This window comes from Leucoraja erinacea, chromosome 6 (assembly GCF_028641065.1).
Source record: "Leucoraja erinacea ecotype New England chromosome 6, Leri_hhj_1, whole genome shotgun sequence".
In the NCBI taxonomy this organism is placed as follows: Eukaryota; Metazoa; Chordata; class Chondrichthyes; order Rajiformes; family Rajidae; genus Leucoraja; species Leucoraja erinaceus.
Genome location: NC_073382.1, coordinates 5217415 through 5244226, shown reverse-complemented (window position 1 = coordinate 5244226; position 26812 = coordinate 5217415). Strand labels below are relative to the sequence as shown.

General features: G+C 45.5%; 1 protein-coding gene across 1 annotated transcript in view; it reads left to right on the top strand.

Moving 5' to 3' along the window:
- Positions 1-8479: 8479 nt before the first annotated feature.
- The window catches only part of gabra5 (gamma-aminobutyric acid type A receptor subunit alpha5), a 93295-nt gene continuing 74962 nt past the window's right edge, over positions 8480-26812 (top strand). The window contains exons 1-5 of the mRNA XM_055636510.1: positions 8480-8815; positions 9695-9821; positions 11663-11784; positions 12402-12469; positions 12977-13197. Of these exons, the coding sequence (XP_055492485.1) occupies positions 9754-9821; positions 11663-11784; positions 12402-12469; positions 12977-13197 (479 nt within the window). The 5' untranslated portion in view covers positions 8480-8815; positions 9695-9753. The remainder of the gene's footprint in view (positions 8816-9694; positions 9822-11662; positions 11785-12401; positions 12470-12976; positions 13198-26812) is intronic.

The window sequence follows — 26812 nt, the reverse complement described above, 5'->3', positions numbered from 1 at the left end:
GAGCACTTGGAGAAAAACCCAAGTGGTCCCAATGAGCAAACTCCACATGGACAGCGCCCATAGTCCGGATTGAACCCGGGTCTCTGGCGCTGTGATGAAGCAGCTTTACCGCTGTGCCACTGTGCCGCCTAACAGAAAATATGAATCTCCAAAACGCGCCACCTTGTCGTGGCAGACAAGCTTAGAGCCGTACAGCAATACAGTGTGGAAACAGGCCCTTTGGCCCAACTCGCCCACACCAGCCAACAATGCCCCATCTACCTTAGTCCCACTTGCCTGCACTTGGTCCATAACCCTCCAAACCTGTCCTATCCATGTACCTGTCCAACTGTTTCTTAAACAATGGGATAGTTCCAGCCTCAACTACCTCCTCTGGCAGCTTGTTCCATACACCCACCACCCTCTGTGTGAAAAAGCTACCCCTCGGATTCCTATTAAATCTTTCTCCCTTCACCTTGAACCTATGTTCTCTGGTCCTCAATTCCCCTACTCTGTGCATGTACCCGATCTATTCCTCTCATGATTTTGTATACCTCTATAAGATCTCTCCTCATCCTCCTACGCTCTATGGAATAGAGACCCAGCCTACTCAACCTCTCCCTATAGCTCACACCCTCTAGTCCTGGCAACATCCTCATAAATCTTGTCAAGTTTGCATGTCCCTAAGATCATGGAGCAAAGCTCTTGGGAAGACCACCTACGGTGAGCAGGTCAAGGGGGGTGTGGGGGGTTCCTCATAAAGCATAGGCCAAGAAGAAGATTTCAATGGTGAAGCAGATGGAGGTTGTTGGCTGGCCAGTTAGGTGGAGCACCACAATGACTGAGAAGATGGATGAAGTTTGCAGCAGGGAGCAGGGAGAGACCCCCCCCCCCCCCCATCATGGAGTCCATGCCATTGAACCCGGGTCAGTCTCTGTGATGGTTGACCCTGCACCAATCTCCCCATGTTAAAAAATGCTACGCACAGCCATACACCTGGAGGGACATACCCCACAGTCTGTGTCTCCAGGAACAGCCTCTTCCACCATTTCAAAGACGACCACCAATACAATCCACTAAGAGGACACACATTCTCGATTCCAAGTGATCGCCAATGATAATAATAAAAGAATAGCAATATAAATATAAAAACACGGATGCATTGATGAGGCATTATAAGGCACTGTCAGATCGCATTTGGAGTATTGAGAGCATTTGTGGGCCCCAGATCTGAGGAAGGATGTGCTGGCATTGGAGAGGGTCCAGAGAAGGTTTACGAGAATGATGCCTGGAGTGATTGGGGTAACATATGATGAGCGTTTGTCGGCACAGGGTCTTTACTTGCTGAAGTTTCGAAGGATGAGGGGGGACCTCGTTGACACTTACCGAATAGTGAAAGGCTTGGTTAGAGTGGATGTGGAGAGGATATTTCCACTAGTGGGAAAGTCTAGGACCAGAGGCTGCAACCTCAGAATTAAAAGGACAGACCTTTAGAAAAGAGATGCGGAGGAATTTCTTTAGTCAGAGGGTGGTGAATCTGTGGAATTAATTGCCACAGAAGGCTATGGAGGCCAAGTCAATGGATATTGTTAAGGCGGAGATTGACAGATTCTTGATTAGTAAGGGTGTCAGGGGATATGGGGAGAAGGCAGGAGAATTAGGTTCAGAGGGAAAGATAGATCAGGCATGATTGAATGGTGGAGTAGACTTGATGGGCCAAATGGCCTAATTCTGCTCCTAGAACCTGTGGCCTAACGAACATGATGACGGAAAATGCAGTCATGCAGCTATCCAGTCTGACATTTCTCGGAAGTATACAAACCAGAATAGTCAGGCCACGTACTTTCATTGTGGCCAATCCCAAATAGTTACATTTCACTATTCTGAATCTAGTCTTGGGTGGAAGAATACTAAAGATTCCATTATTGGCCCACAGACTACTTCCCCAGTGTACAATGTTAAAGATGCCAGTCTGATGCTAATTGTCAATTAGGCCATTGCACACTGTAGACTCCAGCCCTAATGCTTACAAGTCCGTCCCTTAATACTCAAGTATAGTATCTGAATGAATGAGGTTCCCAGCAGCCTGCTTCTAATCTTATCAAGTTCATTCCTCTCCCAACACCCTACAGTATTGTCTACACGTGCAGCTCCAAATTCTAAACTGGTTTCTTCGTAATCTTTGGAATAATTTCTAGAAAATCAGCTGATTGTGGGTATGTACATTAAATGAGGCAACCTGGGATCAAGTCTAATGCAGTTCCATGCACTAGTCAATCCCTCAGCACTGTAGATAGTAGTATCTCCCAACTGCGGAAGAGGTTTCAATCACATTTTGCGAGATACAGTACATGGATAGGAAAGATTTAAAGGGATATGGATCACACACGGGCAAATTGCATCATCTGACATGGGCATCTTATGTTCATAAGACATAGGAGCAGAATTAGGCCATTCGGCCCATTAAGTCTGCTCCGCCATTCGATCATGGTTGATCCATATTCCTTCTCAACCCCATTCTCATACCTTCTCCCCATAACCATTGACACCCTTACTAATGTACAGAGGAGATTTACTAGAATGTGGCCTGGGTTTCAACAACTAAGTTACAGAGATAGATTGAATAAGTTAGGTCTTTATTCTCTGGAGCGCAGAAGGTTAAGGGGGGACTTGATAGAGGTCTTTAAAATGATGAGAGGGATAGATAGAGTTGATGTGGACAAGCTTTTCCCTTTGAGAATAGGGAAGATTCAAACAAGAGGACATGACTTCAGAATTAAGGGACAGAAGTTTAGGGGTAACATGAGGGGGAACTTCTTTACTCAGAGAGTGGCAGCGGTGTGGAATGAGCTTCCAGTGGAAGTGTGGAGGCAGGTTCATTGGTATCATTTAAAAATAAATTGGATAGGCATATGGATGAGAAGGGAATGGAGGGTTATGGTATGAGTGCAGGCAGGTGGGACTAAGGGGAAAAAATGTGTTCAGCACGGACTTGTAGGGCCGAGATGGCCTGTTTCCGTGCTGTAATTGTTATATGGTTATATTGTTATATGGTTATATTCAAGAACTATCAATCTCCACTTTAAAAATAACCAATGATTTGGCCTTGGCCACTGTCTGTGACAATGAATTTACAGATTCATAAATTCCTCCTCATCTCCATTCTGATTTAAATCTTTTTATTTGCATTTCACAGCAATTTGCATACATACAATGATAACAGACAGTGACAGTCAAGGCATAATTGTGCAACAGTATGTAAGCGACCCTCAAAGCCCTTACCCTTACCCACCTTCAACCCACCCGAATCAGGTCGGAACCAAACGGGGACAAACAACACTCACATACATTTTTTTTTTTAAATAAGGGGGAATCACTAATAACAGTAAATAAGTACGTAATTAAATAAATAAGTGTGTGTGTGGGGGAGGGGAGGGGGGGTTAAGAGGAGAGCAGCTGCAGTAGAGCAGAACAATGGTGGAGAGCACTCAGTCCTCTTCCGAGTCCGGGGACAAGTTGAGAGAGTTAACAAGTTCCAAGAAAGGGTTCCATGTATCTAGGAATGTCTTGGTAGAGCCTTTGAGAGGAACCTAAGTTTTTCAAGCTTTGTAGAGCACCTCCTTAATCCAGCGGGCATGTGTCGGGGGACAGGTTAAGCAAGATCAGTCTCCAGGCTAACAAGGTTGTAAAAGCTAGAACCATTCTAAAGGTGCGATCTTTAAATCTGAGGCTGTGTCCTCTGTTCCTAGACACTCCCTCTACTGGAAACACAACCTCTCTATCTAGGTCTTTCATCATTCATTATTCTTGGTGGGTAAGTTGTGACACAGGGCCTGTTTCCTTGCTATGTGACTATGACCTATTCTTTGTTTACAGCTCGACCCTGAGCCTCTGTGGTAAAAGCTCGCAGGGCAGCAAAACCAACACCATATACTTGTAAAAAGACTGATCGTGTATATGTGTGTGTGTGTATATGTGTGTGTATATGTGGTTGGCATTACATTTTTGCAAAAAAACAACGCAGTAACGATCACATTTTTACATATTCTGATTGAAATTTTTCCCCTCGAGGCCAGGACACCTTCACTGAACATTTTCTGCTTTATTTCTCGACTTATTACTGGTTAAAAGTAAGTAAGAAGTTTAACAACATCAAAAGACTGAATTTAAAATGACAAGCTTCAACTGATGACGTCATAATGGCTCAGCTGCCAGTGATCAGCTTTAAAGATTTCATCCTATATTTTCCGTTATTCATGATTAAAACTTTTTAAATGCCAATTATCACAAGATTTTTACATATTCTGATTCAAATTTTCCCCCTCTAGGCAGAGACCACCTTCACTGAACATTTTATGCTTTATTTCTCGACATATTACTGATTACAGTTTAAAAATTTCAAAATACTTTGAATTTAAAACAACCAGCTTCAACTGATGACGTCACAATGACTCGGTTAGCAGTGATCAGCTTCACTGAAGATTTCATCCTATATTTCATGTTATTCACGATTAAAGCTTTACAAATGCCAACTTTCACAAGATTTTTAGTGCTAAAATCATTCCTGCCAGCTTCCAACACACTTCGATCCCATGTTGCAACACAGGAACACTCTGAACATTTCACCTCACAGGAGGGGGAGGGCGAATTGCTATTGCAACATGCAGGGCCTGTTGCCAACGGGTCTGCACTTGGTCTTTTCTTTTAAAGCTGCTGAAGGCTGGGTAATTTCAACATATAATATAATACAATTACAAGCATTACAAATGCAATATTCCGGAATGGCACAGTGGTGTAGAGGTAAAGCTGCTACCTCACAACTGCAGAGACCCAGGTTCGATTGTGACTATGTGTGTTGTCTGTATGGAATTTGTACATTCTCCCTATGACCGTGTGGGAGTTCTCCAGGTGCTCCAGTTTCGTCCCACATTCTAAAGGACGTACAGGTTTGTAGGTTAATTGGCTTCAGTAAAATTGTAAATTGCCCCCAGTGTGTAGAATAGAACTAGTGTACGGGGTGATCATTGGTCGATGCTGACTCGGTGGGCCGAAGGGCATGTTTCCGCGCTGTATCTCTAAAGTCTAAAGTGAAGTAGTCTAATATCACATAACAAAAAAAAAGATAATACATGAAAGAAAATACTACAAAAAAACATGCAATAATGATCTAGCACAGCTTTAACCCTTGACTGCATCTGTAACTTCAATTTACATATAATTTTCTTCAACTCTGGACTCTAATGCAACTTATTGTGTTGGTTATACAACTGAGCTTCTTGTTGCCTGTACAGGAGATTACCTCTCTAAACTGTCCTTTATTTTTTTTTAATATGAGGACACGTGAGTCCTCTTTAACCCCAGGAGATTTTCAACAGAGGTCGACACAACATGCTAGAGTAACTCAGAGGGTCAGGCAGCACTTCTGGAGAAAAAGGTTGGGTGGCATTTCGGTTCAGTCTCCTCAGAGATTAGTCTCCAAATCTGAGGAAAGACATTCTTGCCATAGAGGGAGTACAGAGAAGGTTCACCAGACTGATTCCTGGGATGGCAGGACTTTCATATGAAGAAAGACTGGATAGACTCGGCTAGAATTTAAAAGATTGAGGGGGGATCTTATAGAAACTTACAAAATTCTTAAGGGGTTGACAGGCTAGATGCAGGAAGATTATTCCCGATGTTGGGGAAGACCAGAACAAGGGGTCACAGTTTAAGGATAAGAGGGAAGTCTTTTAGGACTGAGATGAGAAAATCATGTTTTACACAGAGAGTGGTGAATCTGTGGAATTCTCTGCCACAGAAGGTAGTTGAGGCCAGTTCATTGGCTATATATAAGAGGGAGTTAGATGTGGCCCTTGTGGCTAAAGGGATCAGGGGCTATGGAGAGAAGGCAGGGATGGGATACCGAGTTGGATGATCAGCCATGATCATATTGAATGGTGGTGCAGGCTCGATGGGCCGAGTGACCTATTCCTGCACCTATTTTCTATGTTTCTATGTTTCTATGTTTCAGAACCCTTCTACATACTGAAAGTAGAAGGGATAGAACCGGAGATAGGAGAAGGCCAGAAACATTCAGGGCTGGCAACAGATGACCAAGGAAGGGTGGAGCCCACAATGGCCCCTTGTTGGTAGGGGAAGAGATGATAACGATGATAAGGATACAAAGATATAAATGGTGGAATTAACAGGATGACTTGGGGGGTGGGGGGAGGGATGCAGGGGTCATTTGAAATTAGAGAAATCAATGTTCACAACCTGCAGGATTCTGTTAATAAGGTCATAAGCTGATCTATCTCGCCCTCCTAACCCCATTCCCCTGTCTTCTCCCCATAACCTCTGATTCCCCAAACTAATAAAGCATCTATCTATCTCTGCCTTAAATATATCCACTGACATGGCCTCCACAGCCTTCTGTGGCAAAGAATTCCACAGATTCACCATCGGACTAACAAAATTCCTCCCCATCTCCTTCCTAAAATAACGTCCTTTAATTTTGAGGCTATGGCCTCTAGTCCTAGACTCTCCCACTAGTGGAAACATCCTCTCCACATCCACACTATCCAAACCTTTCACTATTCTGTATGTTTAAATGAGGTCCCCCCCTCATTCTTCTAAGCGAATAATTCTCCAGCGAATACAGGCCCAGTGCCATCAATCGCTCATCATAAGTTAACCTACTCATTCCTAGGATCATTCTTGTAAACCTCCTCTGGACCCTCTCCAGAGCCAGCATATCCTTCCTCAGATATGGTGCCCAATATTGCTCACAATGTTCCGAATGTGGGATGACCAGTGTCTTATAGATCCTCATCATTACATCCCTGTTTTACATAGAAACATAGAAAATAGGTGCAGGAGGAGGCCATTCGGCCCTTCGAGCAAGCACCGCCATTCATTGTGATCATGGCTGATCGTCCCCTATCAATAACCCGTGCCTGCCTTCTCCCCATATCCCTTGACTCCACTAGCCCCTGGAGCTTTATCTAACTCTCTCTTAAATCCATCCAGGGACTTGGCCTCCACTGCCCTCTGTGGCAGGGAATTCCATAAATTCACAACTCTCTGGGTGAAAAAGTGTTTTTCTCACCTCAGTCTTAAATGACCTCCCTTTATTCTAAGACTGCGGCTCCTGGTTCTGGACTCGCCCAACATTGGGAACATTTTTCCTGCATCTAGCTTGTCCAGTCCTTTTATAATTTTATATGTTTCTATAAGATTCCCCCTCATCCATCTAAACTCCAGTGAATACAAGGCTAGTCTTTTCAATCTTTCCTCATATGACAGTCCCACCATCACAGGGATCAATCTCGTGAACCTACACTGCACTGCCTCAATCACAAGGATGCCCTTCCTCAAATTAGTAGACCAAAACTGTACACAATACTCCAGATGTGGTCTCACTAGAGCCCTTTACAACTGCAGAAGAACCTCTTTACTCCTATACTGAAATCCTCTTGTTATGAAGGCCAGCATTCCATTAGCTTTCTTCACTGCTTTTGTATACAAGCGTTTTCTATCTTTACTACTGATTCTACTTGTAGATCAACTTTTTGGGAATGCTGCACCAGCACTCCCAATTCCCTTTGCACTTCCGATTTCTGGATTCTCTCCCCATTTAGAGAGTAATCTACTGTTCTCTTGTGAATACCAACCCCTCCACCACTTCTGTGCAAGTTGTTAAGTTCATGTGATCTAGGAGACGAATTAGGCCATTCAGGCCATTGTCTACAGCATTTACTCATGGCTGATCAATCTTTCCCTCTCAACCCCATTCTCATGCCTTCTCCACATAACACCCGACACCCTACCTAATCAAGAATCTAATCAATAATCTGTCAATCTCTGCCTTAAAATAATCCATTCATTTAGCCTCCACAATCTTCTTTGGCAATGAATTCCACAGATTCACTACCCTCTGATCTAAGACATTCTTCCTTGTCTCCTTTCTAAAGGTACATCCTTTTATTCTGAGGTCATGGCCTCTGATACTTGAACCCAAGGCTTCGCCTTGAACCTTCCCTCAACAGTCTGATGGAGGAAACCTTCTCTCAGCCCACCCTTCCACCCCTTAGTTGGACCAGCAACATCTTAAACTTCTCAGTTAAAACCGCACAGATGCTGGAAATCTGAGCAGAGACTCCCGTTTGAGCATCCTGCCTGTTTGGTTCAAGTCTGTGGGTCTTTCTCACTCCAGAGCCAATGGATTTGCCTATTGTCCTCTTGAGTGAAGGTCTCTGCCAATTTTAACTCGCTTCTTGTTGGGTTCTTCGCAAGAGAGAGAGGAGTGGAGGCGAGATTGTGCAGTCACTCTGACCGGTAAATACCTGTCTCCCACTTGACAATTGGAGAGGGGCACATTTAGAGAAGGGTGTGGCCTGAACTCGCCTCTTAGCTTCGTTGCACGGTGAAGCCTAATCACCCTACCAAGGCTGACTCCCATCCCATCTCCAACCCTCCTCCTCCTCCTCCTCCTTCTCATCGCATCCTCCGCATTTTGCAGCAGCGCCGCTTCCCCTTCGCCCACCGTGAACGGTCCCAGCAAGCGTGCACTGGCCCGCGGGAGCCCGGAGCGCTCGGGAACGCGCAAACGCGCGCCCCGGCCCCCCCAGCACAAGAGCCGGAGAGAGGGAGGCGAAGGAGGAAGGCGGCATCATCATCACCACCAGCATCAGCATCAGCATCAGCAGCGGCCGCTACATTGGCTTGCATGAGACTACTCGGGCTCCCCTCCGATCCGCACTGCCTGCTTCCAGCCAGCATTCACCCTTGCGCCGCGATGAAACGGGCAAGGAGAGCAGCGATCCTGCCGACTGGCCGCTGAACGAGGAAGGACAAGGTGCAGACTTTGGGGGGGGGGGGGGGGGGGGATTGGAGGGAGGTGGGGGTGTGGGGGGGTGGAGGGGGTCAGAGATCTCTCTCCACTGCTGCCCGTACCGGGCTGGATTTTTTTTTTTTAACTGGTGCTGAAAGGACAGCGCAAAGTGACAGTCTTTCACGCCTCCAGGTATTGAAAGTTGGTAGACAAGCAGAATGCATGGTGCGTCTGAATGATTGGAAGGAAGGGGGTTTGGATATTGATTCGGTGCCTCGTTCTCTAACGCATTGTACAAAAAAAAAACATCTGCAAAGACAGGAGTTGCGGAACAAAACAGCTCCGGTGATATTGCTGAAATCTATTCTAGTTGAAGATTTGGGACAAAAGCTCGGATGCCTAAATTATTGTGTGTGTGTATGTGTGTGCGTGTGCGTGTGTGTGTGTGTGTGTGCATGTGTGTGTGACTGGGTGAAAAGCCTCCCTCCACCACCTCCAGTTTAAATTCCATTTGGAATATTTTTGGAAGACCAAGAAACCAAGAACAAGAAGGAAAAAGCGCTACCTGCACCGGGTTTTATTGGCCGTTTGCGTGATCAAGGGTTGTGTTCGTCCAAATCCTCGTTACATCCGTCAATGACTGAGTAGGTAGTTAAAATGAGAATGATTTAACGTCGTGTTACGGGCGTTATTTCTGGCTTGCGGTGACACAAGGTGTATGTCTGTCTCCGTGGCGATTTTAAATCACATTCCACCGCACACACCCCCCCCACCCCCCCCCCCCCCCCCCCCCCCCCCCCCCCCCATCTGAAACGAGGTGATATTTTCTGTTCGGTCGATGCCTGTGCAGGGGTGATAACGAGTTTGTTGGTCTACTCAACGCTGCCCCTCTATCGGATTTAGGGCGACCTGGCGAGACTTGGTCGGGATTGGAATGGTCTGAAGTCAGCGTGTTATTGGACATGGGCGTTGGCTGGTGGTACCGACTGGGCGCGTTGCTCCTCGTGTCTAGCCTAACCTGGCGACAGAGGTAAGTAGCAACCAGTTCCCCAACCAAGTTTCCCGGCCGCCTAATAGTTCGCAATGATCGACCCGTGTCGCACCTTTAGGAGACGAAGCGACGTTAGCAGCGCATGGTTGTATATATAATCGCCCGCACAATTTTACATTTATCGTGATCCTTCACAAAGGCAAAGGGGTGGAAACTACTCGAGTCGAAGGGCAGCGATAGACACAGAATTGCTGGAGTAACTCAGCGGGTCAGACTAGCATCTCCGGAGGAAAAAAGGAATAGGCGAGACCATGCTTCAGACTGAGAGTCAGAGAGAAAATGGAAATAGAGATATAGACGGTGATGGAGAGAGAAACAGAACAAATGAATGAAAGATGTACACAAAAGTAACGGTGATAAAGGAAACTGGCCATTGTTAGCTGTGTGTTAGGTGAGAACGAGTTCAGCCAATGAGACTCAGCAAGCCGACTTTGAAGCTGGTACGACTTGGGTGACTTCAGAATAATTGACACTAGATTATCTTGCCAGATCCACACGCTTCCAACCCGGCAACCATTAGCATTCACGTTAGACCGGAGATGAAGGACTGTACGAACGTCGCTCTAAATGTAACGCCCCGTTAACCTTCTCCAAAGACCAACCACCTAAAAATAGTGCCTTGCTCAAACAGATATGTTGTAGAGGCTGCACAAAAAAGCTGGAGAAACTCAGCGGGTGCAGCAGCATCTATGGAGCGAAGGAAATAGGCAACGTTTCGGGCCGAAGCCCGAAACGTTGCCTATTTCCTTCGCTCCATAGATGCTGTTGCACCCGCTGAGTTTCTCCAGCTTTTTTGTGTAACCTTCGATTCTCCAGCATCTGCAGTTCCCTCTTAAACACATGTTGTAGAGGCTACCGCATTAATATTGGCCTTTGAGTCAATTGTCTATTGATGCAATGGGGGAAAGGTTGAGGCCACTATATGTTCCGCTCTCTGCTGTGGCATGAACGTTAAATTAATGTACTATAACCAGAATCATCTTCCGTCCAAAGCAAATGACCAAATGTCGCGTCAAAATGTTGGAATAATAGGAGTAATAAGAAGGAACTGCAGATGTTGGTTCATACCAAAGAGAGAGAGAAAATATCGGAGTGACTGGGCAGGGCAGGCAGAATCTCAGGAAAAAATGGAAGGCGACGTTTCAGTTCGAGACCTTTTTACGCATTTCTTCAGTCCGCAGAAGGATCTTCAGACTGGAGCAGTCGAGACCCTTTCTTCAGATTTCTTCAGTCCGAAGAAAGGGCCCGACCCGAACCGTCACCTGTCCATTTTCCCCAGAGATGCTGCCTGACCCGCTGAGTTACTCCAACATTATGTAAATGCCTATCCTTGGTGTGATTGGAGATCGCTTCAAAACGGAACATTATTCACCAGTCATAGAAACATATAAACAGGAGTAGGCCATTCGGCCCTTCGAGCCTGCACCGCCATTCAATATGATCATGGCTGATCATCCAACTCAGTATCCTGTACCTGCCTTCTCTCCATACCCTCTGATCCCCTTGGCCACAAGGGCCACATCTAACCCTCTTAAATATAGCCAATGAACTGGCCTCTGTGGCAGAGGGTAGTTGAGGCCATAACCGCGCCCATCAAGCTAAGGATTCTACGAAAGCTTATGAGTTGATTAAATTAGCTAGACATTTAACGTGTGGAGAGAACCCGGTTACCCTTGACATGCAATGGGAAAACACAAAGTGCCGGAGTAGCTCGGCCCGGCGGGACACATTAGTTTGCGTCTAGCATTTTGTTCTATTTTTAGTGTAAACCAGCATCTGCAGTTCCTTCCAAACCTTTGCACGTAAACCCCGTTTCAAAGTTTTTCGCAGAGTGTCGCTCCAGTGATGAAGCAACGGAATAATGACAACATCACAATCTTCACTCGAATACTGGACAGTCTTCTGGACGGATATGATAACAGGCTCAGACCTGGCCTGGGAGGTGAGTTCTCTTCTTTACTGCCGCGCAACCTCTAGCTGCTCCTCTCAAATCCCATTGCACCCCCATTCGAGTGTGTCTCTCGGTGTGCGGCCTGTGACATCGGCCGCTCATTTTAGGCACATCGACATCGATAAGTGCCGACCCGAATCCCAAAGGAACCTTGGGTGGTGGAATGCTAAGCGTATTGTTTTAACCGAGCCCATTACTAGCTGGCTAATTGCTAACAAGTCCAGTGGAACAAGTTCCATCTAAAAGATGGGGCAAGCGAAATAGGTCAATTAGGAAGTTGAACTTGGTAGCCACAAATGGCAATAGACAATAGACAGTAGGTGCAGGAGTAGGCCATTAGGCCCTTCGAGCCAGCACCGCCATTCAATGTGATCATGGCTGATCATCCACAATCAGTACCCCAATCCTGCCTTCCCCCCCATAACCCTTAACTCTGCTGTCCCTCAGAGCTCTATCTGGCTCTCCCTTGAAAGTATCCAGAGAACCAGCCTCCACTGCCCTCTGAGGCAGAGAATTCCACACACTCACAACTCTCTGTGTGAAAGAACATTAATAGTGATGGATACAATGACAGCAACTTACTTTTTTATATTTTTGGCACTTTGTAGAAAGAATAACGGAAGTTAAAACTGATATCTACGTTACAAGCTTTGGTCCAGTGTCGGATACTGAAATGGTAAGTAACCAGAAATTCTATGGCCCACTCGATCACCTGTTTGCTAAACATTTTAACTCCCCCTCCCTTCCCATTCCCTGGGCCTACTCCACTGTCAGAGAGAGGCCACATGCAAATTGGAGGAACAGCACCTCATATTTCACTTGGGCAGCTTACGACCCATCAGTATGAACGTTGATTTCTCTAATTCCAAGTAACCCCTGCTACTAGTTCCACTGTTCGCATCCTTGTATCCCTGTTATCACCTCTTCCCTAGCCAACAATGGGGCCATGATGAACTCCACCCTTCCTTGGTCATCCGCTGTCATCCCTGATTTGTTCTACCTCCAGTCCACCCCCACCTCTACCTGCAGTCTGAAGGGTTCCAACCCGATCGTTTTTCTCGGGAGATGTTGTCTGAGCCTTTGAGATGCACTTTGCATCTACCATCGGAAATACTAATCTTGCTGTTCCAACCTTGCGTTTGACGGTTCCAAATAGTCACCGCTTTCTGCACCCCCCCTACAGGAGTACACCATCGATGTATTCTTCCGTCAGAGTTGGAAGGACGAGCGGCTGAAGTTTAAGGGACCAATGCAGCGTCTGTCCCTGAATAACATGCTGGCCAGTAAGATATGGACTCCGGACACGTTCTTTCACAATGGCAAGAAGTCCATTGCTCACAACATGACCACCCCAAACAAGTTGCTCAGGTTGGTCGAGGACGGTACTCTGCTCTACACTATGAGGTAATTACCCGAGGATTTCCAAGAGATCTCACCCGATTCCATGCGCTCTCAATGCGGAACGAAATTGAACGTTTAAACCATACTCATCAAGCCTTCAAAGCATTTTCCTGTGTTTCCACCATATAACACAATAATACTGAATTGTAAAGAAAAACATTACAGTAGACAAGCACTGTTAAACATTCATCTTTGTTTATAGGAAACAATAAGATAAACATAATGAATATCAACGTCTTAAACCAACGTTTAAACCTGACGAGATTTATTTTAGTAGATTGTACTTTTCATTGTCAGATGGCTGGTCTATATACAGGGAGAGTAATTTAAAATATGCTTAGTGAAGAATTATTTCAATGATCTTCTCGTGTTGAGACTAAAACGCAATTACTGCAATAGAAAGAACAGTAACTAAGATTAATTGTGTGAGATAAAATCCAAATTAGCCCTTGTCTTTGTTAATTAGTGGCTCAGTTATAGCCAACAACTTGCTGGTTCCTTATGATTTTAAGTTGAAATCAAATACTACAAATTAAATCCTAAATGCTACTGCATCATTGCTATTACAGAAAGAATGCTGATATTTGTTTTGTCAATACAGGACTGAAGTGTTTGCCAGTCAAAGAATGATGTGTAGGCTGATATTTTCTTTGTCTGAAAATTTGGTGCCATACTCATTAGTCACCACAGGATGGCTCCCTGGCATTGGAAATGAAAAGCTTCATATGTGCACTGTTGGGATTTTGAAGTTTCACACACAAATTCCAGTGATATGTTTTTGTGAAAATAAATGAGTGCAATTTAAGGAGCAATTTATCAACTTTTAAATACTTGCGCTATTTTCTTGCAAGAGTATATTATCCAGTTCTGTCCAATGCTCAGAGTATTAGTTATCAAAGATAGACACCAAAAGCTGGATTATCTCGGCGGGTCAGGCAGCATCTCTGGAGAAAAGGAATAGGTGACGTTTCGGGTCGAGACCCTTTTATTGAAGAAGGGTCTTGACCTGAAATGTCACCATTCCTAAGGGTCTCGACCCAAAATGCCACCTATTCCTTTTATCCAGAGATGCTGCCTGACCCAAATGTGGGCAATGTGGGACTAGTGTAGCTGGGACATATTGCCGGTGTGGGCAAGTTGAGCTGAAGGGCCTGTTTCCACACTGGTTGGCTCTGTGACTGTGACCAAGTTGTGAGAGAGGGTTAAGGTTTTGTGAAGAAATTCCCAACTAAAGTGTGACTAAAGTCTGTACTGTTAGAGGGTAAATGATGCACTGGAACCTGGAGACATCGGATCAATGGTTCAATGTTACTTTATTGTCGGATGTACCTCTGTAGAGTGAAATTCCTTTTTTGCATGCAGTTTAGTAAAAAAAATAATTCTACTTAAGGGCCGGTCCCACTTACGCGACTTTTTCTGCGACTGCCGGCACAGCACCCATCATAGGTCGTTGCAGGTCAGCGAAAATGTTCTACATGTTGAAAATCCAGTGGTGACCAGAAAGGCGCTACGACTCTTTGACCGACTGAGGGGACGACTCACAACCATACAGGCGACACCCTGGCGACATGTCGCGGGGTGAAGCCTGTACGGTCGTGAGCAGTTGCCCAAAGAGTCGTACCTTGTTCTGGTTGCCCCTGGATTTTCAACTTGTTGAACATTTCCGGCGACCTGCAATGATCTATGATGGGTGCCAGCAGTCGTTTAGTACAAGGACGCAAGAACAGTAGACCACACTGAGACTGTACACAAGGGTTGCCGAGTTTTTGGCACCAATTTGTGCAATTCAATTTCAAATGTCAAAGTTGTGATAATGAACTCAAAGAGATATCAGAGAATGAAGGATGTGTATGTTGGGATAATAATTTTGGTGGGACATACTGAACTAATAGTTGTGAGTGAAATTGGGCAAGGTGGTTAAAGACATTTCTAGGAAGAATTGTGGACAGTTTGGATGGGATTCATACTGAGAGAAGGGGTTTGAAGACAAAGGAATAGCATAATGATCAGAGTAAGTTAAGAGAACATAGGGCTGCTGGAATGGATGTACCACAGTAACCAGGGTAATGGGTAACCTTGATGATTTGTACCATTTGGAATTGGGCAGGTGAAGGGAGAGCAAAATTAAAATTAAAATTTAAATGAAAGTAATACTTGCATTTCCTGCTTTAAAGTTAGACTTAGGTGCAAGCTAATATAATATAATACAGAATTTACACCAGCTTGTTACTTTTAATTCATCAATAAATATGGACTTAATTGTGTTCTATCATAATGAACAAATTCATCAGAAACACCAGAGATACAGGAGACAATCGATGCTGGAATCAGGAGCAAAATATAGAATGCTGGATCAGGTCAGCAAGTCAAGTGACATCTATATAGGCAAAGCAGACACAAAATGCTGGAGTAACTCAGCGGGACAGGCAGCATCTCTGGAGAGAAGGAGTTAACATAGAAACATAGAAATTAGGTGCAGGAGTAGGCCATTCGGCCCTTCGAGCCTGCACCACCATTCAATATGATCATGGCTGATCATCCAACTCAGTATCCCGTACCTGCCTTCTCTCCATACCCCCTGATCCCCTTAGCCACAAGGACCACATCTAACTCCCTCTTAAATATAGCCAATGAACTGGCCTCAACTACCCTCTGTGGCAGAGAGTTCCAGAGATTCACCACTCTCTGTGTGAAAAAAGTTCTTCTCATCTCAGTTTTAAAGGATTTCCCCTTTATCCTTAAGCTGTGACCCCTGGTCCTGGACTTCCCCAACATCGGGAACAATCTTCCTGCATCTAGCCTGTCCAATCCCTTAAGAATTTTGTAAGTTTCTATAAGATCCCCTCTCAATCTCCTAAATTCTAGAGAGTGGTGACGTTTCGGGTTGACTGATGTCAGGGGAGTGGGCGAAACAGAGATGGAAGGTAGTCGGGGACAGTAAGACTGGTGGGAGAACTGGGGAGGTGATGGAGAGAGAGGGAACGCAAAGGCTATTTGAAGTTAGAGAAGTCAATCTTCATACCGCTGGGGTTGTAAGCTGCCCAAGCGAAATATGAGGTGCTGTTCCTCCAATTTGTGCTGGGTCTCACTCTGACAATGGAAGAGGCCCAGGACAGAAAGGTCAGATTGGGAATGGGAAGGGGAGTTAAAGTGCTGAGCAACCGTGAGATCAGGTAGGTTAAGGCGAGCCTGCGCTTGGTCTCGCCGATGTACAGACGTTGACACCTAGAGTAGATGAGGTTGGAGGTGATGCAAGTGAACCTCTGCCTCACCTGAAAAAAACTGTCATGGTCCTTGGATGGAGTCAGGAGGGGGGAGGGAGGTAAAGGGACAGGTGTTGCATCTCCTGCGGTTGCTAAGGAAAGTACCTGGGGAGGGGGTGGTTTGGGTGGGAAGGAACGAGTTGACCGGGAAGTTGCAAAGGGAATGGTATCTGCGTAAAGCAGAAAGGGGTGGAGATGGGAAAATGTGGCCAGTAGTAGGATCCCGTTGGAGCTGTCGAAAGTGTTGGAGAATTATATACTGTATGCGACGGCTGATGGGGTGGAAGGTGAGGACAAGGGGGACTCAGTCCTTGTTGTGAATGGGGGAGAGGGGAGCAGGAGCGGAGTGGTGGGATATCAAGGATACCCTAGTGAGAGCCTCATCCATAATGGAAGAGGGGAACCCCCGTTTCCTAAAGAATGAGGACATCGCCGATGATCTTGTGCGGAAAACCTCATCCCGGGCGCAGATGCGGCGTAGACGGAGGAATTGTGAGTAGGGGATAGAGTCTTTATAGGAAGCAGGGTGGGAAGAAGTGTAGTCTAGATAGCTATGGGAGTCAGTAGGTTTGTAGTAGATGTCAGTCAATAGTCTGTCTCCTGTGATGGAGACGGTGAGATCCAGAAATGGTAGGGAGATGTCGGAGATGGTCCAAGTGAATTTGAGTGCAGGATGGAAATTAGTCGCGAAGTTGTTGCTTGACTTGTTCGATCCTGATGCAAAGTCTTGGTCTGAAACATCAACCATCTACAGATGCTGCTTGACCCACTGAGTTCTTTCAGCAACAATATTTCCCTGAACTTCATGTATTGCTGGATTAAGAGGCCAATTAAGTTTAGTTTAGTATAAAGATACAGCATGGAAACAGGCCCATTGCCCCACCGAATCCGCACTGACATGCGATTCCCGTACACTGGAACTATCCTACGCACTAGGGACAATTTACACTGATACCTAGCCAATTAACATTCAAACCTGTATGTCTTTGGAGTGTGGAAGGAAACAGAAGATCTCAGGAAAAACCTTGCAGGTCACGGGGAGAATATACAAACTCCATACAAACAACACCCGTAGTCAGGATCAAACCCGGGTCTCTGGCGCTGTAAGGCCATAGCTCTACTGCTGCGACACTGTGCCACCTTTAAGAGTCAACTATGATAGAGCAACTGAAGCCACATCCAGTCCATGCGGTGTAAAGATGGCAGATTCACCTCCCCAAGGGCACTTGCGAATTGGATGGACTCGGGAAAATCTCAAGCTCATCATTGCTGAGTCTAGCATTTCAATCTATCTCCATTTAATTCAATCAAATTTAATTTAATCAACTACCATGGTGGGAATCAAACCTGTATCTCTGGATAATAATCCAGCAAAAGACAGACACAAAATGCTGGAGTAACTCAGTGGCTCAGGCAGCATCTCTGGAGAGAAGGAATAGGTGGCTTTTTTGGGTCAAGGCTGAGAGACATGGGGAGAGGGAAACTAGAGGTATGAAAAGGTTCTGTACAAATCGAAGCCGGCACCGATGACTCAGGAAAGATGGAGCCCATGATGGTGCATGGGTGGCTGTGGAAGAAGTGATAATGAAAGGATACAAAGGGGAAGTCCAGAACAAGGGGTCATAGTTTAAGGATAAGGGGGAAGTCTTTTAGGACTGAGATGAGAAAAACATTTTTTACACAGAGAGTGGTGAATCTCTGGAATTCTCTGCCATAGAATGTAGTTGAGGCCAGTTCATTGGCTATATTTAAGAGGGAGTTAGATGTGACCCTTGTGGCTAAAGGGATCAGAGGGTATGGAGAGAAGGCAGGTACATGATACTGAGTTGGATGATCAGTCATGATCATATTGAATGGCGGTGCAGACTCGAAGGGCCGAATGGCGTTATCCTGCACCTATTTTCTATGTTTCTAAACAGTGGAAACATTTTTAAAGTGGAGATTGATAGATTCTTGATTAGTACGGGTGCCAGGGTTTATGGGGAGAAGGCAGGATTAAGGCGTTGAGAGGGAAAGATAGATCAGCCGTGATTGAATGGCAGAGTAGACTTGATGAGTCGAATGGCCTAAATCTGCTCTTAGAATATATGAACATGAACTTATAAGATGACTCGGGTGGGGGATCTATCTGTGGAGAGATAGGGAAAGAAAGGATTACTAGAAATTTGAGAAATCAGCATTCATACTGCTGGTTTGCAAACTGCCCAAGTGAAAGAATCCAGCCATCTAGGCTTCAGGTGCAGTAAGTTAATCGCCATACTGCCTTATCCAAAAAGATGCTACCTGATTTAATGACAAACACAAGCTGCAAAGTCAGGAGTGAGCTATGGTCAGTGTCATGTCTGGTTTATAAATAAAAACTATCTATTTATATCTTGATGAACATGTCGGCCACAGGAGGCCTATTATGATTGGTACAGGTGTGAATTGTATGATATAGGTGCCTTTGAATGTGACCTCTTTCTATTTGTGGTAACTGTCAGGCAAAGTCATTTGAAGTCACCTACTCAGAGAAAGAATTCTACTGGGGAATAGAAATTGTGACAGAGATACATTTCCATATTTTAGCTTAGTTTAGTTTAGAGATACAGTGTGGAAATAGGCCCTTCGGCCCACTGAGACCATGCCGACCAGCAATCCCCACACACTTACCTAGGAAGTAATTCTGCCCCTTGAACTCCTATTAAATCTTTTCCCCTTCACTTTAAACCTATGTCCTCTGGTTCTCGATTCCCCTACTCAACATTCCCCGAGGGAAGAAATTGGTGATCCCGGAGAAAACCCACGCAGGTCACAGGGAGAACGTACAAACTCCGTACAGACAGCACCCGTAGTCAGGATCGAACGCGACTCTCTGGCGCTGTAATGCAGCAATTCTACCACTACATTAAATATGTTCGTAGAAAACCGTGGAAGCTTGGACTTAGGTGGAACTGGAAACTTCGGGAACCCCAGGAGAGTCAGGAGGCAGGTATGAGGGTGAACACAAGAGGGAAGGGAGCAGTGGTGGGGTGTCGAATTGGAATCGGATGAAAACTTAATGGAGAGGTGCAGAGAAGAGGCAACAAACTAACCAGGAATCCAAAAGCAAAATGCAGTGGATGCGAAATGAAGGCGTGAATTGCTCAGCCTGTCAGCCTGCATCTGTGGGGGAAGAAAATGAGTTAATGATTCAGGTCAATGGTTTTCCATCAGACCTGGGAGAAATTGGAGATGTTACAAGTTTAGAGATGGCAATGAGGGAAGAGGAGGGAAGAGCAAAAGGAAAAATCTGCCATTGAGAGCCTCAAGACATTGTACAAATGAGTTTGAGTTTAGTTTATTGTCACGTGTACTGAGGTGCAGTGATAAACTTTTGTTGCATGCTAACCAGTCAGCGGAAAGACAATGCATGATTATGATCAAGCCATCCAGAGTGTATGGATATGCGACAAAGAGAAATAGTGAATAACTTTTAGTGCAAGATAAAGTCCAGTAAAGTCCGATCAAAGATAGTCCAAGGGTCTCCATTGAGGTAGATAGTAGCTGAGGGCTGCACTCCAGTTTTTGGTAAAATGGTTCAGTTGCCTGATAACAGCTGGGAAGAAACTGTCCTTGAATCTGAACGTGTGTGTTTTCACACTTCTGTGCCTTTTGCCCGAAGGGAGAGGGGAGAAGAGGGAATGGCCGGGGTGCGGCTCATCCTTGATTATGTCGCTGTCCTTGTCCGAGGCAGCGTAAGGTGTAAATGTAGTCAATGGAAGGGAGGTTAGTTTGTGTGATGGTCTGGGCTGCGTCCACAAGTCTCTGCAATTATTAACAGTCTATGTTCTATGTGTATGTACTAGTTCAATTAGTTGACTAGTATTCAGTAACCTTAACAATTGATGCAGTGGAATGAGTTTAAATCTAACCATAACATCTGGAGAAATTAAAAATGTGTAATACTGATGTCAATAACATTAATGCTAATACCAACTGTTAGACTATTGTGAAGACACATCATGTTTACTGATTTCGTTCATAAGATCACAAGGAATAGGAGTAGAATTAGGCCATTCGGCCCATCGTCTACTTCACCAATGGCTGATCTATCTCTTCCTCCTAACCCTATTCTCCTGCCTTCTCCCCATAATCTCTGACACCTGTACTAATCGAGAATCTATCTACCTCTGCCTTAAAAATATCCACTAACTTGGCCTCCACAGCTTTCCCTGGCAAAGAGTTCCACAGATTCACCACCGACTGTGAATCTGTGAAGAAGTTTCTCCTCATTTCTTTCCTAAAATAACGTCCTTTAATTCTGAGGCTATGACCTCCAGTTCAAGACTCTCCCACTAGTGGAAACATCCTCTCCACACCCACTCTGTCCAAGCCTTTCACTATTCTGTATATTTCAATGAGATCCCCCCTCATTCTTCTAAACTCCAGCGAGAACAGGCCCAGTGCAGGCAAACGCTCATCTTAGGTTTACCTACTCATTCCTGGGATAATTCTTGCAAAGATGGAAACTTGACTGTGCTTTTCTTGGCGTATGTTTGACCAGACACACTCGTGTAGTTGACTCCCAGTTACCTTCTGAGATGGTGTGGGAACCTATTGAGTTTGGGAGCTATAATGGACAACAAGTGTTGGCCATGCCAGCCATAACATACAAGTCAATTTTGAAATACCTAACTTAAAAGTTCCTCTTAAAAGGAAGACACACCGACGAACAAAGATATCCAAAGCAATGGACATTGTGAAAGTAGGAGAATGTTGAGTAGGGGAATCGAGAACCAGAGGACATAGGTTTAAAGTGAAGGGGAAAAGATTTAATAGGAATTCAAGGTGTAACTTTTTTGCACAAAGAGTGGTGGGTGCATGGAACGAGCTGCTAGAGGACGTAGTTGAAGCAGGTACTATCGCAACGTTTAAGAAACATTTAGACAGGTAAATGGATAGGATAGGTTTGGAGGGGTACGGGCAAATGCAGGCAAGTGGCACTAGTGTAGATTGGACATGTTGGTTGTGTGGGCAAGTTGGTCCGAAGGGCCTGTTTCCATGCTGTATGACTCTCTGAGGCTGTGACTATGTCTCTATGAAATCATGCTCTTTGCTTCTTGAGCATAAATACTTAATGTGCTTGTCGGAAACCTTTTTTGCCTTCTACCTTAATGGCTCTAAAATAAACAAGTTAAGATCCCATTAAAATAGAGGGCAGTGAATTTCATTACAAATGCATTAAGTGTTTGCATGTTTGGATCACTGAGCACAGTTTCACCCACTACAGAAAAGCAGAGCCACTAGCCAGTAAGAAAAGAGAGCGTGACCTTCAAGATTAGCGTGGGAAATAAAGGGTCAACAAAATACTGGGGGAAAAAAGAATAAAGTAACACGCAAGAGAAACCTAGCACCCCAGTTACAGGGAGAAAATGTTGGCGTTTGGATAACATGTAGTTGAATAGAGCCGTTTTTGGGTTTGCTCTGCTTCAAACTGTATCAGCTTGTCACACATTCTCAAAGAGATTGAGCACATTTAAAATGTCAGCACATTTAAAAAAAAATTCTGCTGAGGATCGAAATCTCAGTTTCAACTTCCACCTGCACACTCCCTTTCACAACATCAAGCTTTCCAAGCAATTCAAAGTCAACAAAATGTAAAGGCGGCACAGCAGGTGGATAGGCTACCTCACAGCGCCAGAGACCCAAGTCCTGTCTTGACCTTGGGTGCTGTCGGTGTGGAGGGAAACTGCGTGCAACATTCTCCCTGCAACCACATGGGGTTCCTCCCAAAAGATGTGTGGGTTTGTAGGCCAATTGTCCTCTGCAAATTGACTCAAGTGTGGGTGGAGTGGATGAGAAAGTGGGATAGCATAGACAATAGACAATAGGTGCAGGAGGAGGCCATTCGGCCCTCCGAGCCTGCACCGCCATTCACTCTAATCACGGCTTATCATCCACAATCAGTACCCCGTTCTTGCCTTCTCACCATACCCCCTGACTCCGAGCTCTACCTATCTCTCTTCAAAGCATCCAAAGAATTGGCCTCCACTGCCTTCTGAGGCAGATCATTCCACAGTTTCACAACCCACTATGTGAAAAAAGTTTTTCCTCATATCCTTTCTAAATGACTTGCCCCTTATTCGTAAACTGTGGCCCCTGGTTCTGGTCTCCCCCCAACATCGGGAACGTGTTTCCTGCCTCTAGCGTGACCAAACCCTTAACAATCTTATATTTTTCCATAAGATGCCCTCTCATCCTTCAAAATTCCAGAATATACAACCAATGAACCTATGTCACATTACGGAGAACCAATGTGACCGGCCAATGATAGTTGGCGTGAACTTGGTGGGCTGACTTGTCTGTTTCCATTCCGTGTCTCGCAACTAAAAATACATCTGAGGTGTAGCCACTCCTGTAACTCAGCGAATGTGGCTGACAATTTGCTCATTAGTTCATGTTATTCACAGGAGCAACATTAGGCCATTCATAGAAACATAGAAACAGAAAATAGGTGCAGGAATAGGCCATTCAGCCCTTCGAGCCTACACTGCCATTCAATATGGTCATGGCTGATCATCCAACTCAGTATCTTGTACCTGCCTTCTCTCCATACCCCCTGATCCCTTTAGCCACAATGGCCACATCTAACTCCCTCTTAAATATAGCCAATGAACTGGCCTCAACTACCTTCTGTGGCAGAGAGTTCCAGAGATTTACCACTCTCTGTGTGAAAAATGTTTTTCTCATCTCGGTCCTAAAGGATTTCCCCCTTATCCTTAAACTGTGACCCCTTGTCCTGGACTTCCCCAACATCAGGAACAATCTTCCTGCATCTAGCCTGTCCAACCCCTTAAGAATTTTGTAAGTTTCTATAAGATCCCCCTTCAGTCTTCTAAATTCTAGCGAGTCCATTTGGCCCATCATGTCTACTCTACCTTTCGACCATAACTGATCTATCTTTCCCTCTCAATCCCATTCTCCTGCTTTTACTCCATAACCCCTGACACCTGTGCTAATTAAGAATCTAGCAACCTCTGCCTTAAAAATATCCATTGACCCTGTGACTAAAGAAATTCCTCCTCGACTCCTTCCTAAATGTATGTCCCTTTCATTCTGAGGCTATTGCCTCTGATCCTAGACTCACCCGCTAGTGGAAACATCCTCTCCACATCCACTCTATCCAGGCCTTTCACTATTCAGTAAGTTTCAATGAGGTACCCCCTCATCCTTCTAAACTCCAGCGAGTACAGGCCCAGTGCCCTCCAGCGCACATCATATGTTAACCCAATCATTGTGTGCTCAATAAGCTCTCAAAATCACCATACAAAAATGACCAATTCATATTGGATATTAAACTCACAGAGACAAAGAACTGACATTTCAAACTCCTTTCTGAAGGCTATTATGACTCCTTAATAAAATTATATTCCAACCCATTCATAGCCAATCCCAGCCCTCATATTTCAATTGGGCAACTTACAGCCTATCAGTATGAATATTGATTTCTCGAATTTCAAGTAACCTTCTATCTCTGCCCCTCTCCCACCATCAGTCCTGGGATGTCAGGACTTTCATATGAAGAAAGACTGGATAGACTCGGCTTGTACTCGCTGGAATTTAGGAGATTGAGGGGGGATCTTATAGAAACTTTCAAAATTCTTAAGGGGATGGACAGGCTAGATGCAGGAAGATTGTCCCCGATGTTGGGGAAGTCCAGGACAAGGGGTCACAGTTTAAGGATAAAGGGGAAATCCTTTTGGGACCGAGATGAGAAAAACATTTTTCACGCAGTGAAAGTGCCCGGGGAGGGGGTGGTACGAGAGGGAAGGGAAGAATTGACAAGGGAGTTATGGAGGGAGCGGTCTTTGCGGAAGGCAGATATGGGTGGAGATGGGAAGATGTGGCGAGTGGTGGGGTCACGTTGGAGGTGGCGAAACTGACAGAGGATTACTTTTTGTATGTGACGGCTGGTGGGGTGAAAGGTGAGGACTAGGGGGACTTGGCCCTTGTTGCGAGTGGGGGGATGGGGAGAGAGAGCAGTGTTGCGGGGTATGGAAGAGACCCTGGTGCGAGCCTCATTTATGGTGGAGGAGGGGAACCCCTGTTCCCTGAATAATGAGGACATTTCAGATGTCCTGGTGTGGAACGCCTCATCCGTGGAGCAGATGCGGCGTAGACGGAGGAATTGGGAGTAGGGGATGGAGTCCTTACAGGAAGCAGGGTGGGAAGAAGTGTAGTCCAGATAGCCATGGGAGTCAGTGGGTTTATAGTGTATGTCGGTCAGAAGTCTATCACCTGCAATGGAGATAGTGAGGTCAAGGAATGGTAGGGAAGTGTCGGAAATGGTCCAGGTGTATTTGAGTGCCGGATGGAAGTTAGTGGTGAAGTGGATGAAGTCAGTCAGTTGTGTGCAGGTGCAGGAGGTGGCACCAAAGCAGTCGTCGATGTAGCGGAGGTAGAGGTCGGGGATGGGGCCCTGGTATGTGTTGAACAAGGATTGTTCGACGTACTCGGGGCACTCAAATACACGTGGACCATTTCCGACACTTCCCTACCATGCGTGTGCCCATGCGTGTGCCCATAGCTATGCCTTGTATTTGGAGGAAATGGGAGGAGTCGAACGTGAAGTTATTGAGGGTAAGGACCAGCTCCGCTAGGCGGAGGAGAGAGTGGCTGGGTATGGGTTGCTTCTCTGGTCGAGGAAGAACCGGAGGGCTGTGAGACCATCGTGGTGGGGGATGGAGGTGTAGAGTGAGGTATGAACATTGACTTCTCTAACTTCAAGTAACCCTTGCTTGCCCTCTCCCTCCATCCCTCCCCCTACCCAGTTCTCCGACCAGTCTTACTATCTCTGACTACATTTTATCTCGGTTTGCTTTGTTGTTAGCTTCTCCCCAGCAAACCTTGATCTATTCTACATTTTTCTTGACCCTCGTCCCCTTTGTCCAATGTTCACACCTTACACTTCCTTATCTATAACATTTGTTAGCAGATTATTAAGGGCTTGGACACGCTAGGGGCAGGAAAATGTTCCCGATGTTGGGGGACTCCAGAATCAGGGGCCACAGTTTAAGAATAAGGATTAAGCCATTTAGAACGGAGACGAGGAAACACTTTTTCTCACATAGAGTTGCGAGTCTGTGGAATTCCCTGCCTCAGAGGGCGGAGGAGGCAGGTTCTCTGGATACTTTCAAGAGGGAGCTAGATAGGGCTCTTAAAAATAGTGGAGTCAAGGGATATGTGAAGAAGGCAGGAACGAGGTACTGATTGGGGATGATCAGCCATGATCACATTGAATGGTGGTGCTGGCACGAAGAGCCAAATGGGCTACTCCTGCACCTACTGTCTATTGTCTATTGTCTATGTATCTCCCTCTAGTACTGACGAAGGCCATCGACCCAAAACGTCACCCATTCCTTCTCTCCAGAGATGCTGCCTGTCCCGCTGAGTTACTCCAGCATTTTGTGTCTGTCACCCAAAACTATCTATGGTCTGGGTTCCTTTTTTTTTAAATCCCACGTTTTCTTTTTCAAATATATCTCTCTTTCTCTCACTGGGAACTGGACTTGCCTTAATAAGGTCTTATATCTGCCTAACTAGCGGGAAACCCCTAGCCAGGCAGGTAAAGGAACAATGTGCCTGTATACTGGAACACATTATTGACTCTCCAATGCTGTGTCACTATTGATGTTAGCAGGGGAACTGGCTGACTGGTGAGCTACCTGCTGGCATTTAAGATTAAAATGTTTAACCTGGAGATTAGGAGCAAGAGGTGTAGAAGTTGGAATGCAGCTCCCAAAGTTTTATTTGCCTTTGTCAGTAGTTAAACCCCTGTCCCACGGTACGAGTTCATTCCGAGAGCTCTCCCGCGTTTGCCCGTATTCGAACTCGGAGATTTACGGTAATGGCCACTCATCGGTACTCGGGGCTCTCGTGGACATTTATCAACATGTTGAAAAATCTTCACGCTTCTTCCCGTGCTTACCTGCCATTAGCGAGTCTTCCCGAGTACCTGCCGTTAGCGTTACGAGCCGCTAAGAGACGTCCCCGAGCTCCGACATACACGCTACGTTCATTCTCCGTGCTTACCAGGAGTTTGATTTTTTTTAAACTCGGGAGAGCTCTTAGAATGAACTTGTACCGTGGGACAGGGCTTTAAGTCTGGTTTATTATTGTTAGGTGTACCAAGGTACAGTGGAAAGCTTTTAAGAAAGAACTGCAGATGCTGGAAAATCGAAGGTACACAAAAATGCTGGAGAAATTCAGCGGGTGCAGCAGCATCTATGGAGCGAAGCCTATTCCCTTCGCTCCATAGATGCTGCTGCACCCGCTGAGTTTCTCCAGCATATTTGTGTCCCTACAGCAGAAAGCTTTATTTGTTGCATGCTATC